The following is a 19,815-nucleotide window of genomic DNA, read 5'->3' as shown; positions in this document are numbered from 1 at the left end:
GGTAGGTTGTTGGAGGGAATTCTGAGAGACAGAATGTGCATGTATTGGGAAAGGTAAGGACTGATTAGGGATAGTCAACATGGCTTTTATGCATGGGAAATCATGTCTCACAAACTTGATTGAGTTTTTTGAGGAAGTAACAAAGAGGATTGATGAGGACAGAATGGTAGGCGTGATCTATATAGACTTCAGTAAGGCGTTCGACAAGGTTCCCCATGGGAGACTGTTAGCAAGGTTAGATCGCATGGAATACAGGAAGAACTAGCCATTTGGATACAGAACTGGCTCAAAGGTAGAAGACAGAGGGTGGTGGTGGAGGGTTGATTTTTAGATTGGAGGCCTGTGACCATTGGAGTGCCATAAGGATCGGTGCTGGGTCCTCTACTTTTCATCATTAATATAAATGATTTGGATGTGAGCTTAAGAGATATAGTTAGTAAGTTTGCAGATGACACCATATTTAGAGGTGTAGTGGACAGCGAAGAGAGTTACCTCAGATTACAACAGGATCTTGACCACATGGCCAATGGGCTGAATAGTAGCAGCTGGAGTTTAATTCAGATAAATGTGAGGTGCTGCATTTTGTGAAAGGAAATCTTAGCAGGACTTATACACTTAATGGTAAAGTCCTGGGGAGTGTTGCTGAACAAAGAGACCTTGGAGTGCAGGTTTATAGCTCCTTGAAAGTGGAGTGACAGATAGATAGGATAGTGAAGAAGGCGTTTGGTATGTTTCTTTTATTGGTCAGAGTATTGATTACAGGAGTTGGGAGGTCATGTTGCGGCTGTACAGGACATTGGTTAGGCCACTGTTGGAATATTGCATGCAATTCTGGTCTCCTTCCTATAGAAAGATGTTGTGAAACTTGAAAGGGTTCAGAAAAGATTTACAAGGATGTTGTCAGGGTTGGAGGATTTGAGCTACAGGGAGAGGCTGAACAATCTGGGGCTGTTTTCCCTGGAGCGTCGGAGGCTGAGGGGTGACCTTATAGAAGTTTACAAAATTATGAGGGGCATGGATAGCGTAAATAGGCAAAGTCTTTTCCCTGGTGTTAGGGTGTCCAGAACTAGAGGGCATAAGTTTAGGGTGAGAGGGGAAAGATATAAAAGAGACCTATAGGGCAACTTTTTCACGCAGAGGGTGGTACGCGTATGGAATGAGCTGCCAGAGGAAGTGGTGGAGGCTGGTACAATTGCAACATTTAAGAGGCATTTGGATGGGTTTATGAATAGGAAGGGTTTGGAGGGATATGGGCCATGTGCTGGCAGGTGGGACTAGATTGGATTGAGATATCTGGTCGGTATGGATGGGTTGGACTGAAGGGCCTGTTTCCATGCTGTACATCTCTATGACTCTATGACTTATCTACCTCCTGATGCTGCCTGCCTTGCTGCATCCTTCTAGCCTGTTGCTTGTCTACTTTGGATTATAGCATCTGCAGATTTTTTTTGTCTCCTCCACTCTTAAAACCTTCCCTTGCCACCACACGAGGTGCAAAACCTGCACCCACACTTCCCTCCTCACCTCCGTCCAAGACCGCAAAGGATCTTTTCACATCTGGCAGAGATTTTCCTGCACATCCACCCACCTCATCTACTGTGTCCGTTGCTCTTGACGTTGACTCCTCTACATTGGGGAGTCATGACACCAAGTTGTGGAGCGCTTCAGAGAACATCAGTGGGACACACGCACCAAAAACCCACCACCCTGTGGCCGACCACACCCTCCCAGGTCTCCACTGCCAAACCAAAGCCACCCACCAACAGGAGGAAGAGTGCCTAATCTTCCACCTTAGGACCCTTCAACCACATGGTATGAACATCGACTTCACTAGTTTCCAAATCTCCCATGCCCCCACCTTATCCCAGATCCAACCCTCCATCTCTGCACCATCTTCTTGACCTGTCCTACTGTCCATCTTCCTTCCCACCTATCCATTCCATCCTCCACATCAACCTATCACAATTACCCCCCGCAACCTGCATCTACCTATCGCCTTCCCAGCTACCTTCCCCACCCCTACCATCAGCCCTCCTACTAATCTCTTAGCCCCTTCCCCCTCCACATTCCTGATGAAAGGCTTATGCCCGACATGACCAACCTCCTGCTCCTCGAATGCTGCCTGAGCTGTTGTGTTTTCCAACTCCACGTTTTTCAACTCTGACTCTCCAGCATCTGCTGTCCTCACTTTCTCTTCTAAATGTTGTCAATCAAGCAGGAGCTCAGGTATTCCAATAATCTAATGGTTATCTGGGTAGTTGACCAAGAACACAGACAAGACTTGGCTGAGAGATCCTACATGACTGAAATACTCGAGTCCCTCTTTGATTGATAGCTCTGACTATCTGATCTTTGTTATCAATTTCAGAGTTTTTGTTTACAGAAGGTTAAGTGGTTTGAAGTGCTTTGTGGTGTCAGCTATTGAAATTTTCCAGTGTCTGGATGCACCAGGATTTTGTATAAAGTTGGCTCAACTACAGGAAATTTGTAGAAGGATTAGCAATGTTCATTTCCACAACTGAGCCATTCAGGTCAGCAATTCTGAGCACTGGCTCAAAGCCGGACCCAGCCCAAACTCTTAAAGATCTACTCAGGAAAATTGGTTATATTTAGAGGCCTCCTGATTCATCTTGACTGGGTGAAAATCTGATCAATTCTACAGGATAGTCTCCTCTCTAGAGGTGGAAGGGAAATTGGCAGAAAGGGCAAACAGTTATATGGGTTGGCACTAGATATGTAGCTCTCCTCATACTGCCAGGGTGTATGGTTGATTGATGAAAGTTACCCTACCTACCCCCACCATCCTCCATCCTGCCTCCAACACCTCTCTCTCCATGACTCCACAACACAATTCTTGATTCACTCCAAAAAGTCACCTGCCCCCCCCCCCCCCCCCCATTGCCAGTGGCCTGGTCCTCTACAGTCTCTGACCAGCACCCAGGGAGGGACTCACTGCAAATGCCTCTGGGTGGACAGCCTGATTGTCGCTGAGCATTCTCAAAAGAGTCAGTCATGTTGGGGGGTGGGGGGGTCTCATTTGCAAAGACGTCTACCACCGCACTTTACCAAAAAACAGAAAATACCAACCAAGGCTTCTAAAGTACTTCATCATCATGTGTAGCAGTTTTCAGGTGTCTTCAGGTTGTGAAAGACAAACTATATAAATCTTTAATTATGCAGACTGCAATTGGACTTTGGGGAAAAATACAATTAAATTCAGCCACTTTGGTTCTTTAAAAGTTGCATTATCAGTAGACATGTATTTGAAAATACTAAGAGTCTGATTATTTTAGAAAGAAATGTGCTCCATAGACCTTTTCCGAGCAACTTAATTTCTTGTACGTTTTCTGTTTAGATGCAAATCGAAAGTAACAGGTCGCCAGTGTGACCGCTGTTCCATTGGTTACTCCCGTTACCCTGATTGCATTCCCTGTAATTGTAACCGTGAAGCAACACAGCCAAGTGTGTGTGATCCCATAACTGGACAGTGTCTTTGTAAGGTCAGTCTCAAGGTTCTCAAATGTATTGTAATGGAACAAATGGCATTACTTTGCAAATAAATCATGACACACGATCCATTTCTTATATTAGAGAATCATCTGACTAAAGTGGAGGCCTGTTAATCATTGTCTCGTTGAAGAGGTATTGTTGTAACTGTACTTTTCCCGTAGCTCTTCCAACAAATATTTATCCAATTCCTTTTTGTATGTTACTGTTAAATCTATTTCCTCCACTCTGTCAGGAAGCATCTGACAAACCTTTGTTGCACTCCCTCAAAACCAGAACACCCCTCCTCAGAAAAGGAAACCAAAACTGTGCACAATACTCCAGATGTGGTCTCACCAAGGCTCTGTACAATTACAGTAAGACATCTGTGCCCCTGCACTCAGATCCTCTCACTATGATGGCCAACATACCATTTCTTTTCTTCATCACCATCTACTATCAGCAACTGAAATACAAGGATGACTGGGTATCGCTGTTGCCCCCTTTTTCCAATCTATTGCTATTCAGATAATAATCTGCCTTTGAATTTTGATCCCAGAGTGTATAACCTCATTATACTTCATCTACCATGCATTTTCCCATTCACATAACTTGTCTAGATCAAACTGAAACATCTTTGCTGCATCGTCTTAGCTCAGTTGTCCACCCAGTTTTGTGCCCCTTACAAACCTGGAAATATTACATTTGGTTTCCTCATCTAAATCATTAATATTATTGTGAATAGTTGGGATCCAAGCATTGATCCCTACAGTACCCTATTAGTCACTATTTGCTATTCAGAAAAGTATCCATTTATTAGTTTCTCCTCTTCATTTCTGGTCTTGCACCCAATTCTATATCCATCTCAGTACACTAACCCCAATCCCATTTGCGTTAACTTTACAAGCTAATTTCTTATGTTGGACCTTATTGAAAGCCTTCTGAAAGTCTAAGTAAACCACATCCACTGGCTCCACCTTATCAACTCTACCAGACACATGCTTAAAACATTCCAGTAGGTTTGTCAAGCATAATTTCCCTTTCGTAAATCCATGCTGACTCTGTCAAATCCTGTAACTGTTTTCAAACTGCTCTACTATTAACCCCCACTACCAATGTCAGACTAACTGGTCTAAAATTCTCTGTTTTTTCTCTCCACCTTCTTTTTTTAAATAATGGGGTTACATTAGCTATACTGCAATCCTTAGGAACAGAATATATAGAATTTTGAAATATTCTGAAGCATTCACTATTTTAGTGCCTTTTCCTTAAGTACTCTAGGATGTAGATTATTATGCCCTGGGATTTATCAGCTTTCAGGCCCATTAGTTTCCCAACACCATTTCCCTACTAATACTGATTTCCTTTGGTTCCTCTCTGTCAGTAAACAATGTTCCTCGACAATTTTGATTTCCCCAACCCCTATCAATCCCATCCCATACCCTCTGTTATTTTGAAAACTTTTAATAAATAAGTATATAACTTAGCTCGCTGAGCTTGAAAGTTTGTTTTCAGATGTTTCGTCACCATACTAAGTAACATCATCAGTGAGCGTTTCCATACATACAGACAAAGAAGGACACCCACTTTGACTGGAACAACACACATCCTAGGACAGGCAAAACAAAGACATGCACGAGAATTCTTAGAGGCCTGGCACTCTAACCAGAACTCCATCAATAAACACATTGATTTCGACCCCATCGACCTCTCCTTGAAAAGAATAAAAAGAAAAGAACCGGAAATGATATAATCTACCTTAAGAAACCAAGACCTATAAACAGAGAGGCGGGACATACCAGAGACTCTCACTGATGATGTTACCATGGTGATGAAACGTCTGAAAACAAACCTTCAAGCTCAGTGAGCTAACTTACATACTTATCATCAACCTGAGCTACAAATCTCAAAAATCACTATCTTCTATTAAATTGCCACTTACACTTGTCTGTTTGAAAAATAATAACAACCTCTTTAATCTCTATCATAGCCAAAATTCCAGAAACTTGGTATTTTTTAGTAAGTCTCTGCATCCTGTGCAAGAGCAGTCTGTAGATTGATAAAGAACCATGCAATAACTAACCTTTTGTTTACAATAGCCACTCCTCACATGCTTCAGAATTTTTCAGTATTATTGATGTGTTTACAGTAACAGATTGTGTCCACTGTCCGCCACAGCTCAGTTTCAGATTGGTTGGCCATTAGGAGAGTTGCCAAGCAGAGCCAGAGAAAAAGGAAAGATTCCAACGTCAGTTGTGGAAAAAAATAAAAATTAAAGCAACAAAGATTAAACTTTAATTAAAAGAAATAATGTGTTTTTTTACATTATACAGAGTAAATATTAACACAGAGCCTAATTAATTCCTTCTTATTTCTTTCCTTTCTATTTTAATGGAGATTTAACCTATTAAATATGAAGAGGAGAGAATCAGAGCACATAAGGGGACTATTCAGTCTGTCAATCCTGTGCCAGCTCATTGAAAGAGCTGTCCAACTCATCTCAACTGTTCATAATTTCAAACACCTCCCCTCAGGACCAGCGTCCCCACTTTGTTCACGTAACTAAAATCCCTTGTCCTCGGTAGCATGCTAAATTTCAAAATTCCAAAATTCTGTGGACACATCAGTAGGGGAGCATCGTGTTCATAGTGACCATCAGTAGATTTTAGGCTAGCTATGGATAAGAATAGGAAGATGCCAGAAATAAAAAGTCTAAACTGGAGAATGTATCATTTTATTGAAATGATTTGGTCCAAGTGGTCCAACAGCTCCTTGCAGATATAACAAGGAAATAGCAAGAGTACAGGGTAATTATATTCCCATAAATACAAAAGGGAGGGACTAAGACTGGAGAACCCTGAATGTCGAGGGACACAAAGGTTAGGATTAAGAGAATAAAGAGAAGCATATGGCAGATACCAAGAGGACTATTAAAAAGTAAAGTAGTGAACCAAAAAAGGAAATTAGAAAAGCAAAGAAAATGCATAAGAAAGCATTGATGGGTTGCAGTTTCCGTGAATGAAAATTTGTTTCCTGTGGGGTTCCATGGGATTCAGTGCTCAGACCCTTGCTATTTATGGCATACATTAATGATTTGGATTTAAAAGTAAGGGTTATTACTCCCAAAGCCTCTTCATCTTCTACAAGGCACAAGTCAAGACTGTGGTGCTATACTCCCCACTTGCATGGCTGGGTGCAGCCCCATGGTGGAGAGGCTCTGAGGAGTCAGCAGGTGAGTTACTCGCCACAGTAGTGCTAGCCTCTGACCTGCTTTTGTAGCCACTGTGTTCATGTGATGAATCCAGTTGAATTTCTGATCAATGGTAACTCCACGTTGGTTGATAATTCAGTGATGGTAGCATTATTGAATGTCAAAGTGGCAGAACCCAAACTAGGCGTCACTGAGCAGGTTATTGCTGAGCTTGATAGCTTGGTGTTCCTTGATAGCACTGTTGATGACATCTTCCATCACTTTACTGATGATAGCCACTATAGTGATAGGGGGTAATTGGCCCAGTTAGATTTATGTGCTTTTTGTGTACAAGACATACCTGGGACATTTTCCACATTATTGGGTAGATGCCAGTGTTGTAACTGTACTGGAATAATATGGCTAGGGGAGCAGTAATACTGGGGAACAATTCTTCAATACGTTGTCAGGGCCCATAGTCTTTGCAGTATCTAGTGTTTCCAACCTTCACGTGGACTGAATTGAATTGGCTGAAGACTGGTATCTGTATTGCTGGGGACCACTAGAAGAGGCTGAGATGAATTGCCCACTCGACACTTGTGGCTGAAGATAGCTGCAAATGCTTCAGCCTTATCTTTTGCAATGATGTGCTGGGCTATTACATCAGTGAAGATAGGGAAATTTATGGAGCCTCCTCCTCTAATTGTTGACCACCATTCATGATTAGATGTAGCGGACCTGCAAAGCTTAGATCTGATCCATTGGTTGGGCCAACAGATCATTCGCTTGCCGCTTATGCTGTTTGGCATGCAAATAGTCCTGTTTGGTAGCATCACCAGGTTGATATCTCATTTTCACTTATGCTTGTTATTGCTCCTGGCATGCCTTCCTCCATTGAACCAGGGTTGATCCCCTGGCTTGATGGTAATGGTTGAGTGGGGGAGATGCTAGACCATGAGATTGCAGATTGTACTAGAGTACAAGTGTACTGCTGTTCAAAGTCTGTCCTATTTAGCACGGTGATAATGCCACACAACATGATGGAGGATGTTCTCAATGTGAAGATGGGGCTTCTTCTTCACGAGGACTATGCAGTGGTCACTCTTACCGATACTGTCATGGACAGAAAGGATGAGGGCAAGTGTGTTTTTACCTCTTGTTGGTTTCTTCATCACCTATCACAAATCCAGTCCAGCAGCTAATCCTTTAGGACCCGACCAGCTCGATCAGTAGTATTGCCATTGAGTACCACCCCCATTGAAATCCCCCACCCTGAGTACATTTTACGTCCTTGCCACCCTCAGTGCATGTCTCACGATAATACCACTAGGTTATCATCACCTCAGCTCATATACTTGTTACTATTTCATTGTTATGTTTTGGGGGCCTATAGATTACCCCTACCAGCGATTTGTTTCCCCAACTATTCCTAATTTCCATTAAAAGTATTTTTTTACATTCTGAGCTCCTGTACCATGATCATCTGAAACAATTGCATGAATTTTAATTTTCAATTTGAGAGACTGGGAGATTGCAAACTGTGGAGGCTGAGGAACATTAGAAAAATTTCAGGATTGAGGTTAATTATTATTGGTGGGTAATGATATTAAGGGATATGGAAACCAAATGGAGTTAAGATACAGATCCGGAATGATCTGTTTGTAATTCAGACAGCTGGTTCAAGGGTTTTATAGGAACAGAAGAATGTCAACATCAGATGATGTGATTGATAAGTGGAATGAAAAGAGCAGGATTTGGTCCTGTTGGGTTCAGAATGAGCACATGGAGTGAGAAGATAGGAGAGATACTAGACAAAAGGGACAGACTCAGGTAGGTTGAGGTAGATTTGGCTTGCTGAATGAGAAAATGGAAGCAATACAACTAAAGCAGTGGAATAGATTATCAAACTCTTAATAATAAAGATGTTTATGAGCTTCTTGCACTTGTTAGAGATGGCATGGAGGTTCCTGTAGATATCTAACTACTAGAGATGGGTGCAGCTTGGCTTTGATTGTTGCCCAGATTGTATATTGATTGATTGATCTTTAGTATTTGTATTTATTCTTTCTCACTTTAATCTGTGCTGGTTGTGCATTTAATGTTAAATTACTGTGAATAAAGCAAATTTCTACAGATGCTGAAAAGCAACATAAAAACAGGAAATGGTGGAAATGCTCAACAGTCCAAGCAGTTGGAGAGAGAACTCTAATGATTGATCTGAAATATTAACTCCTGTCTCTGCACAGCTAGGCCTGCTGAACATTGAAATGCAATTATCACAGAGTGACTTAAACATTGTATTCAATATGACAAATAACATTTCTGATACAACTGTAAGTTCTTCTACTTTCCTCATTTTAGGAGAATGTAATTGGTGCACAGTGTGATATCTGTCGACCTGGTTCATTCTATCTTGATCCAGCCAATCCCAAAGGCTGCACCAGCTGCTTTTGCTTTGGAATAACGAATGAGTGTCGAAGTTCTGATAAGTCCAGGACTAAAGTGAGTGAAGAAATACAAATTGTCATTTTTAAATTTTTTCCAAATTTGTGTTTAGCACTGAAGTGAGTATAATAATTAGATTTTTTTAAAGTTAAGAATTTCGATTAGAAATATTTTAGGCAAACGCTTGGAAAATAAAGCAGGACAGGTGACTGAGTGGGGGAGCATTTTGGGGCCAGCAACCATAATTCTATTAGTTTTAAAATAGTGATGGAAAAGGATAGACCAGATCTAGAAGTTAAAGTTCTAAATTGGAGAAAGGCCAATTTTGACGGTATTAGGGAAGAACTTTCAAAAGCTGATTGGGGTCAAATGTTCGCAGGTAAAGGACGGTTGGAAAATGGGAAGCCTTCAGAAATGAGTTAATATGAGTCCAGAGACAGTATATTCCTGTTCGAGTGAAAGGCTGGACTAGCAGGGATAGGGAATGCTGGATGACTAAAGAAATTGAGGGTTTGGTTAAGTAAAAGAAGGAAGCATATATCAGCTATAGACAGGACAGATCAAGTGAATCCTTAGAAGAGTATAAAGGCAGTAGGAATATACTTAAAAGGGAAATCAGAAGAGCAAAAAGGGGACATGTGCTATCTTTGGCAAATAGAGTTAAGGAGAATCCAAAGGGTTTTTACAAATACATTAAGGACAAATGGGTAACTAGGAGAGAATAGACCCCTCAAAGATCTGCAAGGCGGCCTTTGTGTGAAGCCGCAGAAAATGGGGGACATGCTAAACGGGTATTTTGCATCAGTATTTACTGTGGAAAAGGACATGGAAGATACACAGTGTAGAGAGATGGTGGCATCTTGCAAAACGTCCATATTACAGAGGAGGAAGTGATAGATGTCTTGAAATGCATAAAGGTGGATAAATCCCCAGGATCTGATCAGGTGTACCCTAGAACTCTGTGGGAGGCTAGGGAAGTGATTGCTGGACAATTAATGAAATATTTGTATCATCAATAGTCACAGGTGAGGTTGGCTAACGTGGCGCCACAGTTTAAGAAAGATGGTAAGGATAAGCCAGGGAACTATAGACAAGTGACCCTGATGTCGGTGGTGGGCAAGTTGTTGGAGGAAATCCTGAGGGACAAGATATACATGTATTTGGAAAGGCAAAGACTGATTAGGGATAGTCAACATGGCATTGTGCGTGGGAAATCATGTCTCACAAAGTTGATTGAGATTTTTGAAGAAATAACAGAGAATTGATGAGGGCAGAGCGGTAGATGTGATTTATATGGACTTCAGTAAGGCGTTTGACAAGGTTCTCCATGGGAGACTGATTAGCAAGATTAGATCTGATGGATACAGGGGGAACTAGCCATTTGGATACACAACTGGCTCAAAGGTAGAAGACAGAGGGTGGTGGTGGAGGGTTATTTTTCAGACTGGAGGCCTGAGACCAGTGGAGTGTCACAAGGATTGGTGCTGGCTCCACTTCTTTTTGTCATTTATATAAATTATTTGGATGTGAGCACAAGAGGTATAGTCAGTCAGTTTGCAGATGACACCAAAATTGGAGGTGTAGTGGGCAGCGAAGAAGGTTACCTCAGATTGCAATGGGATCTTGATCAGATGGGCCAATGAGCTGAGAAGTGGCAGATGGAGTTTAATTCAGATAAATGCAAGGTGCTACATTTTGGGAAAGCAAATCTTAGCAGGATTTATACACTTAATGGTAAGGTCCTAGGGAGTTGCTGAACAATGCATTGCTAGAATTTGTTGCTCATGTCCCTTAACCAGAGAGCAGTTAAGATCAACCACATTGCTGTGGGACAGGAATCATATGTACATCAGACTAGGTAAGGATGACACATTTCCTACCCAAAAGTGATTACAGGAACTCGCTTTTGTATTTCAGCTTTGTATTATTTGAATTGAACCAGTGTTCCCAGGTTATTAGTCCAAAACTTTAGATTAGGTCCGAGGGAGTGTTGCTGAACAAAGAGACCTTGAAGTGCAGGTTCATAGCTCCTTGAAAGTGGAGTCGCAGGTAGAATCATAGGAATTGTCAATTCTGATTGACATATCCCTGGGGATGCCATCACATGTTCTCATGGCCCTATCATTTTTCACCTGACAAAATGACATCCCTGGCTACAACAGTGAATAGACACTGGAGGTCTGAAATATAGTGGAAGAAGGTTTGCTCGCTGAGCTGGAAGATTCGGTTTCAGACATTTTGTCACCATACTAAGTAACATCATCAGTGAGTCTCCGGGTGCAGCACTGGTGGTATGGCCTGCTTTTTATTTATGTGTTTAGGTTTCCTTGGGTTGGTGACGTCATTTCCTAATGTGATGTTTTTTTTCTCAGGGGTGGTAAATGGGATCCAAGTCAATGTGTTTGTTCATAGAGTTCTGGTTGGAATGCCATGCTTCTAGGAATTCTCGCACATGTCCCTGTTTGGCTTGTCCTAGGATGGATGTGTTGTCCCATTCAAAGTGGTGTCCTTCCTCATCTGCATGTAAAGATACTAGTGGGAGTGGGTCATGTCTTTTTGTCATGATAAGAACTAGGCCTGTGAGAAAAAAACTAGATAAACGTACATAAAATAACAAAACAGACAACACAGAGCCACGGATAAAAAACTTATCTGACCGACCCTTAACAGTCACTGAGAAAGCCATCTTAGTAAGAGGATTAAATTACAACTTCCAGAATGTGGACAAGAAAGATTTCTTAACAGCATTCAGAACAACACTGAAAGACAACAAACTCACAGAAGAAACCCAGCAAACCTTCAGACAAACAGTTGCAACAACATGAAGCAGGAAAAAGGAAGGAAACACAGTCAATACACAAGAAAGGAAAGCACTAGAAGGACTAAAAAAAGATAAAAAAACATTGTTATCCTACTTGCAGACAAAGGACGCTTGACTGTTATTTTAAATCAGTGACTGTTGAGAAAGTGAACGCACTGGCGATACACCTGACTCCACAACTAGAGGATCAATCACAGCCCTACTCAAAAAACTTCAGAAATCTGGAGAAATAAATAAAAACGACTTCCAAAAAATGAAACCAGACAGATCCAACACACCAGGCTTCTACAGCTTATCCAAAATTCACAAACCAGCAGCTCCTCTCAGACCATAGTCTTGCTACCCTGGAACACAAACTTACAAATTAGCCAAGGAGTTACACCAAAGATTAAAATACTTAGTAGAAGACTCACACCACTCCATCCACTCCACCCAAGAATTCCTGAAGACCATCAAAGACACCAAGATAGAACAGGATGAAATAATGGTCTCTGTTGACGTAACATCCCTGTTCACATCTATCAAAATCAACCTGGCCAAGGAAACACTGACTACACTATTAGAAGAACCAAAGACACATACACCAAACACCACCAACTTCATCAGCAAGGACAGTATCAACAAGCGAGTGGACTTATGCCTGACCACCAACTTCCCCCTCAACAACAAAACCGACAGACAAACCAACAGGACATCCATGGGATCTTCAATGTCAGGGTTCTTAGCAGAGGCAGTAATGCAGAGACTCGAACAAACAGCTCTGTCAACCATCCAACCCAAACTTTGGGTCCGCTACGTGGATGACACCTTTGTCATCACTAAACGAAACAAATTAGAAGAAACCTTTAAGACATCAATAATACCCTTACTGGCATAAAATTCACTAAAGAGGAGGAAAACAACAACAAACTGCCACTCTTAGATGTCACAGTAGAGCAAACAACCAATGGGGAATCTCAAACCAGCAACTATAGGAAAGTAACACATATAGACCAAATACTGAACTACAGAAGCAATCATCCCAACATCCACAAATGAAGCTGCATTAGAACATTACTTCAATGAGACACCACACACTGCAGTGCAGAGGAACTATGCAGAGCAGAGAAAAATCACCTATACGGGTGCCCAATGAGCACAGTCTGCCGATTTCTCAGCAACAAACTAAAAAAAGCAGACAAAACACATCCAGAAACCCGAGCCACTCTCTCCTACATCGAAGACATCTCAGAAATGACTGCCAGACTACTCAGACCCCTTGGCATCATGGTAGCCCACAAACCCACGAACACACTAAAACAGCAGCTAATGAACTTGAAAGACCCTAAACAGACAACAAGCAAAACCAATGTCATTTACAAAATACCTTGCAAGGACTGTAACAAACACTACATTGGACAAACAGGCAGAAAACTAGCTACCAGGATATGTGAACATCAACTAGCCACAAAAAGGTATGACCCACTCTCACTAGTATCCTTACATACAGATGAGGAAGGACACCATATCGACTGGGACAACACATCCATCCTAGAACAAGCCAAACAAAGAGAAGCATGGGATTCCAACTGGAACTCTGTCAACAAACACATTGATTTGGATCCCATCTACCACCCTATGAGAAAAAGAACAGGAAATGATGCCACCATAGGAAATGACATCACCAACCCAAGGAAACCTAAACACATAAATAAAAAGCGGGCCATACCATAAGTGCTTCACTGATGATGTTACCTAGTATGGTGACAAAACGTCTGAAACTGAACCTTCCAGCTCAGTGAGCAAACTTACATGCAGACCTGAGCTACAAATTTTCTCAAAACTATCTGAAATATAGGGTGAACATGCTAGTAATATTCGACAGGACTTCTAGCACCTGAAAGAAACAGAGGGCTGAATTTTGGGAGTGCAGATGAGCAGAGAGATCTCGGTATCTACGTGCACAGATCCCTGAAAGTTGCCACCCAGATCGACAGGGTTGTTAAGAAGGGATACAGTGTTTTGGCCTTTATTAATAGAGGGATTGAGTTCCGGAACCAGGAGGTTATGCTGCAGCTGTACAAAGCCCTGGTACGGCCACACTTGGAGTATTGTGTACAGTTCTGGTCACCGCATTATAAGAATGATGTGGAAGCTTTGGAAAGGGTGTAGAGGAGATTTACTAGGATGTTGCCTGGTATGAAAGGAATGTCTTATGAGGAAAGGCTGAGGGCCTTGAGACTGTTCTCGTTAGAGAGAAGAAGGTTGAGAGGTGACTTAATAGAGACATACAAGATAATCAGAGGGTTAGATAGGGTGGACAGGGAGAGCCTTTTTCCAAGTATGGGGATGGCAAACACGAGGGGACACAACTTTAAAGTGAGGTAAGATAGGTATAAGACAGATGTCAGAGGTAGTTTCTTTACTCAGAGAGTAGTAAGGGTATGGAATGCTTTGCCTGCAACGGTAGTAGATTCGCCAACTTTAAGTGCACTTAAGTTGTCATTGGACTGGCAAATGGACGTACATGGAATAGTGTAGGTGGGATGGGCTTCAGATTAGTATGACAGGGCGGCGCAACATCAAGGGCCGAAGGGACTGTACTGCGCTGTATTGTTCTATGTTCTATGTTTTATGAATTTTGCTTGTTCATTAGAGGCTGGTTGGGAGCACAAGACTAGTGTCAGAAATAACTCCCAGAATCTTTCTTCCAGCATGACAGTTGATGAGGTGGGAAACATAGCAACATATCTGCCACCAGCTACCTTTCCCATGTTGTTATACTTGAATTCCTTAAGAAGAAGAACCACAGGTTCTCAATGCCTTGATGACTTTTTCACTTGGGTATTGATCATAGCAGTATCCAAGAGAATAGTTTTCAATTCCTAGATGATCCAAGGTCTTCCTCAAATGTTGGTAATAATAATATATATACGATTTACCCAGTTTAGTGAAATAATATTCTCCTTGAATATTATTGGAGTTGCATTCATTCCATCACACACCTGGCTTGTGCCTTGTAGATTATGGACAGACATCAGGAGGCAGGAGGTAAAACACCCATCTCAGAAGATGCAGCCTCTGACCTACTCTTGTCGCCGTGACATATACTGATCCAGATGAGTTTCTGGGGTGCAGTGGACTCATACCTGGTGGTGTTTCGCTGGGAGACATTTCCAATCTGACCAGCCGCATCTTACCAATCAAAAGAGTTTAATAATTAGTTTTGGATCTGATTTAAATAATAGCTTAATTGTCAACATTTAAACCTTTTCTACCTTTTCTTTTACTCATTCATGAGATGTGTATAGTGCCAGTACTACCAGCATTTAATTGCACTTAAGAGATGCTTTGTTGAACTGCTGCAGTCCGTGTGGTGTAGGTAAACCCACAGTTCTGGTAAGAAGGGAGTTCCAGGATTTTTGACAAAAATAATGAAGAGTTGGTGATACAGTCTCAATTCAGATCCATATCATATACATAGAATTATATAAAATGGAACAGACCATTCAGTCCACCTGGTCTATGCCAGAGATATTGGTCCAGGCATGTCTTTTCCAAACACTCTTTGTCATACTTGCACAATACATCTTTCTATTTCCTTCATCATGTGTTTATCCAAACTCCCCTTAAAGGCATCTATGCATTCAGTTTAACTATTCCATATGGTTGTCAGTTTCACATTCTAACCACTTTCCTGAAGGCTGTCTTTGATTTATTAATGACTATCTTATGTTGCTAGCTCCTAGTTCTGGTATGCCATTCAATAGGATCATGGGTGATCTGAAATTCTTCAAGTCCATTTTCCTGTCCTTTCCCATAACCCTTGATTCCCTGACTAATCCAGAAACTACCTTAAAAATACACAGGGACTCTGTACCTACAGTTCTCTGGGGCAAGGAGTTCCAAAGACTCCCAATCCCTCTGAGAGAAGAAATTTCTCCTAATCCCATGTTTGTTGTGAGACTATGCCCTCTGGTCCGAGACTTTCCCATGAGGGAGAATATCCCCTCAGCGTTAATTCTGGAAAAGCCCTTAAGAATCCTATACATTTCAATGAGATCACTCTCATTCTTCTAAACTCCAATGCGTAGAGTGCCAACTTGTTTAGTCATTGCTTATCAGACAATCTATCCATACTGGAAGTTATGTTATATACATAAACATGTGCCTGTTAAACACAAGAATGTTTTTAATTGTTGATTTAGTTTTGATGTTGCAATTTAGATTCATATTTTCCTTTAGCATATGCAAATGAAGAAATGGAAGTTACTCACTGGGAATAAACAGAGCATTCCAGTTGTTTATAACCAACGGAGTAATACCGTTGTTGCTGATGTACAAGAACTACCTGATGTTATTCGTGATTTGTACTGGCTAGCCCCAGAGTCCTACCTGGGAGACAAGGTAAATGAAGAATAAAACTGTGAAATCAAATCAAACCATATGATGTTGCAGGCTGTGGGGCTAATCAAATGGGTGCCATGTTATTTTCTGCTTCAACTGCTGAATCTAGCCTCACTGTCCAACTCTATATCCTTTAACAATCTGCTTGATCAAGCAACCCGTATGGAGTCTGCTTTAGCAGTACTTTGTGAAATAGTTGCATCTACTAACTAAAATCTTTTCTTTCTAACCTCCGTTTAAGCATTTCTTATGTAGGTTGTGAGTGTCAGTGGCGAGGTAGCATTTGTTACCCATGCCTAAGTGCATTTTAGAAGGGCTAATTTGTGATTATTTTCAATTTGTACCCATTCCTTAGCATCAGGTTGACCAATACAAACAATATCATTGGAACGACTCAGAAATTTTACTAAACTTGAATACCTCTCCTGAGTTACTCTCTTACCTCCACAGCTTTATGGTTAAAAGCGCACAATTTTCATTGCTTCAATACAGCTTCAAAAGTAACTTCTTATCAATTTTCTATCAGGTCTCTTCATATGGTGGCCTCCTGACATACCAAATAAAATCCTTTGGCTTACCGAGTGAAGGGATGACTTTACTTGAGAAAAGGTCTGACGTTGAATTGAGAGTGAGTACTGAACTTTGCATACAACTAAATACAGGGTTGATGAATTTAGTCAGTGGCATTGAGATACGACATGGTCACAGAGGGAACATTTATGCAGGGTTTCTAATTGCATTCAGTTCTGGCCCTGCAACCACACGGGATCAATGTCGATTTCACCAGTTTCCCCATTTCCCCTCCCCCCACCTTATCCCAATCCCAACCTCCCAACTCGGCACCGCCATCTTGAACTGTCCTACCTGTCCATCTTCCTTCCCACCTGTTCCACTGTCCTCTCCGACATATCACTTTCACCCACAACTTTTGCATTCCCTGATACCTACCCCCCAGCCCCCTCCATTTATCTGTCAGCCCCCTTGGCCCAAAAGCCTCATTCCTGATGAAGGGCCTATGCCTGAAACGTCGAGTCACCTGGTCCTTGAATGCTGCCTGACCAGCTGTGCTTTTCCAGCACTACACTCTTCGACTCAGATCTTCAGCATCTGCAGTCCTCACCTCCTTCAGTTCTGTGTACCTCAGGAAGGATATATTAATGGATAGAAAAATTATTACATTTCCAAGCCAGAATGGTGAGTGGCTTGGAGGGAAATTTGCAGGTAATAGAATTCCCATGTATCTGTTGACCTAGTCTTGTGGGCTTGGAAGGTGCTGTTTAAGGTTAAATGACAAGGACAGATTGTATTGGCAAGGCTCGTATTTCTTAAGAAGATATAAGCGATGATTTAATTGAGGTAATTAAATGATTAAGGAATTTGAAAGGATATGTGGAGAGAAGCAATTTCTTTTGTCGACTGGAAGTCAGGAACAAAAGAGAAATGACCTTAAAAATTGATCCAGCTCTTCAGGGTGGTACCACACAAATGTGAATGAAAATCTAGAAGTCTCACTCGCAGGAAACTGTTGAGGCTGGTATAGTCAATTAAAATACAGAAAATCTTCATTGGACCTTTGTTGGGTAAGGGTTATGCAATCAAGGTGGGTAGTTGGAATTCAGAGACAGAACAACCAGGATTTAATGGAATGTGGAACAGGCTCAAGGGTCAGAATGATATTGCTCTGTTTCTGTGCTCCAAAGTGAAATCACAACATTGGAAATTAAGTCAGTAGGAGAAATGTAATATGCATGTACTCTGTTCTAGCAAATTTATTTTGCTGGCAAAATTACTTCAACACTTTTATATTGAACTGAATCTACACTGTGCCACACAACAATGATCAGCAAATTTCCAAGGGCTCGCAAGTTCCATTTTGAATTATAGCTGGAGTCCAAAAAGTCACTTAACTAATTAGGATTCACTTGTTAGCTGGCCATTGTCCACATTAATTAGCAAAGCTAGCAGTTACAGCTTTTCTGCCTACATGCAACTTGATGTATCCATGGAACTCAGAATGGCAGGTCAGATCAGATGTGTGTTTTTCAGAAGGGTCCAGTGGAGCCTGGTTAGGTTAGTGAAACTGTTGTTGGTCAGAGTGAGATCTATCCCTTTATCTACCATAAGACCATAAGAAATAAGAACATGATAAGATGAGTAGATAGTGTTAAGCTTCTTGAGTGTTATTGGGGCTGCACTCATTCAGACAAGTGAGGGGTCGAACATACTCTCTCATTCAATAGGATCATGACTGATCTGATACTCTTCACATCCATTTTTCTGTCCTTTCTCCATGACCCTTGATTCCCCGACTGATCAAGAATCTATTGATCTCGGGCTTAAATATACACAAGGACTCTATTCCCACAGCTCTCTGTGACAATGCGTTCCAAAGATGCACAAGAGAATTTCTCCTCATCTTGGTTTTAAATGGGTGCTCCTTTATTCTGAGACTAAAGAAACTACTTCTGAGATTACTATCCTGTCAATTTCCCCATCCGACATCCAAGTAAAATCTGTCCTTGAATGTTAACAATTTTAATTTTAAAACATTACACGATAAGTATACAAACAGTATAATAAATTTTACATAATATATTAGAAGATAAATATTGATTTTTGAACTTTAGGGTGAACAAATGACTATTGTATATTTTGATCCACGGAATCCACTTCCAGATCGAGTTTATCATGGACAAGTCCAGCTTTTAGAGGTAAATGAAACATTATTGATGATATTTTAATCATTTGTTATATTTAGTAAAATTAAGTTGAATTTTACTACTCAAAAACAGACCATTTAGCCCAACATTCTAATCTATTGATAATGTTTCAAGCAAGGGTCTTTTCAACCCTGCTTCGTTCAACCCAATTTCATATCTGTCTATTCCTTTTTCCCTTATAAGTTTATAACTTCCTCTAAAATGCATCTTTTCTAATCACTTCAGCTACTCCTTGTGGCAATGATCATTGCAGGAGTTCCTCAAGTTAATGTCCTGAACTCAACCAGCTTCAGTTACACTGTCAATGACCTTTCTTCAATGTATTGTCAGAAGTGGGGATGTTTGCTAATGACTACACGAAGTTCAGTCCCACTTGTAATTCCTTAGGTACCAAAATAGTCTATTCCTACTTTCAACCGGACCAGAACAGCATTCAGTCTAGGTTAATAAGTGAAAAGTAACATTTGCGTCAGACAATGACTATCTCCAAAAAGACAGAAACTGATCATTCCTCTTTTAATGACATTGCCAGGACTGAATCTCTCCTAATCGACATCTTGGAAGTCATGATTTGGACTGGGGGTGTACAAAGTTAAAAATCACACAACACCAGGTTATAGTCCAACAGGTTTAATTGCTAGTGTGCTTCCAATTAAACCTGTTGGACTATAACCTGGTGTTGTGTGATTTTTAACTTTGAACATCTTGGAAGTTACCATTGACAAGAATTGTATAAGCCATTTAAATACTGTGCCAAAAGCACAGGT

General features: G+C 41.1%; 1 protein-coding gene across 2 annotated transcripts in view; it reads left to right on the top strand.

The window, feature by feature from the left end:
• The window catches only part of lama3 (laminin, alpha 3), a 376,808-nt gene that overhangs the window by 224,530 nt on the left and 132,463 nt on the right, over nucleotides 1-19,815 (top strand). For both annotated transcript variants that reach the window (XM_043687604.2, XM_087986754.1), the window contains exons 36-40: nucleotides 3,356-3,500; nucleotides 9,038-9,178; nucleotides 16,167-16,328; nucleotides 16,855-16,956; nucleotides 18,956-19,039. In XM_043687604.2, the coding sequence (XP_043543539.2) occupies nucleotides 3,356-3,500; nucleotides 9,038-9,178; nucleotides 16,167-16,328; nucleotides 16,855-16,956; nucleotides 18,956-19,039 (634 nt within the window). The remainder of the gene's footprint in view (nucleotides 1-3,355; nucleotides 3,501-9,037; nucleotides 9,179-16,166; nucleotides 16,329-16,854; nucleotides 16,957-18,955; nucleotides 19,040-19,815) is intronic.

The sequence above is a fragment of the Chiloscyllium plagiosum genome, unplaced genomic scaffold, assembly GCF_037043375.1.
Source record: "Chiloscyllium plagiosum isolate Xiang-an unplaced genomic scaffold, Cpla_swu_hap1 HiC_scaffold_4, whole genome shotgun sequence".
Lineage (NCBI taxonomy): Eukaryota > Metazoa > Chordata > Chondrichthyes > Orectolobiformes > Hemiscylliidae > Chiloscyllium > Chiloscyllium plagiosum.
Note: the sequence above shows the minus strand (reverse complement) of the source record. Positions and strands in the feature narration are given on the sequence as shown.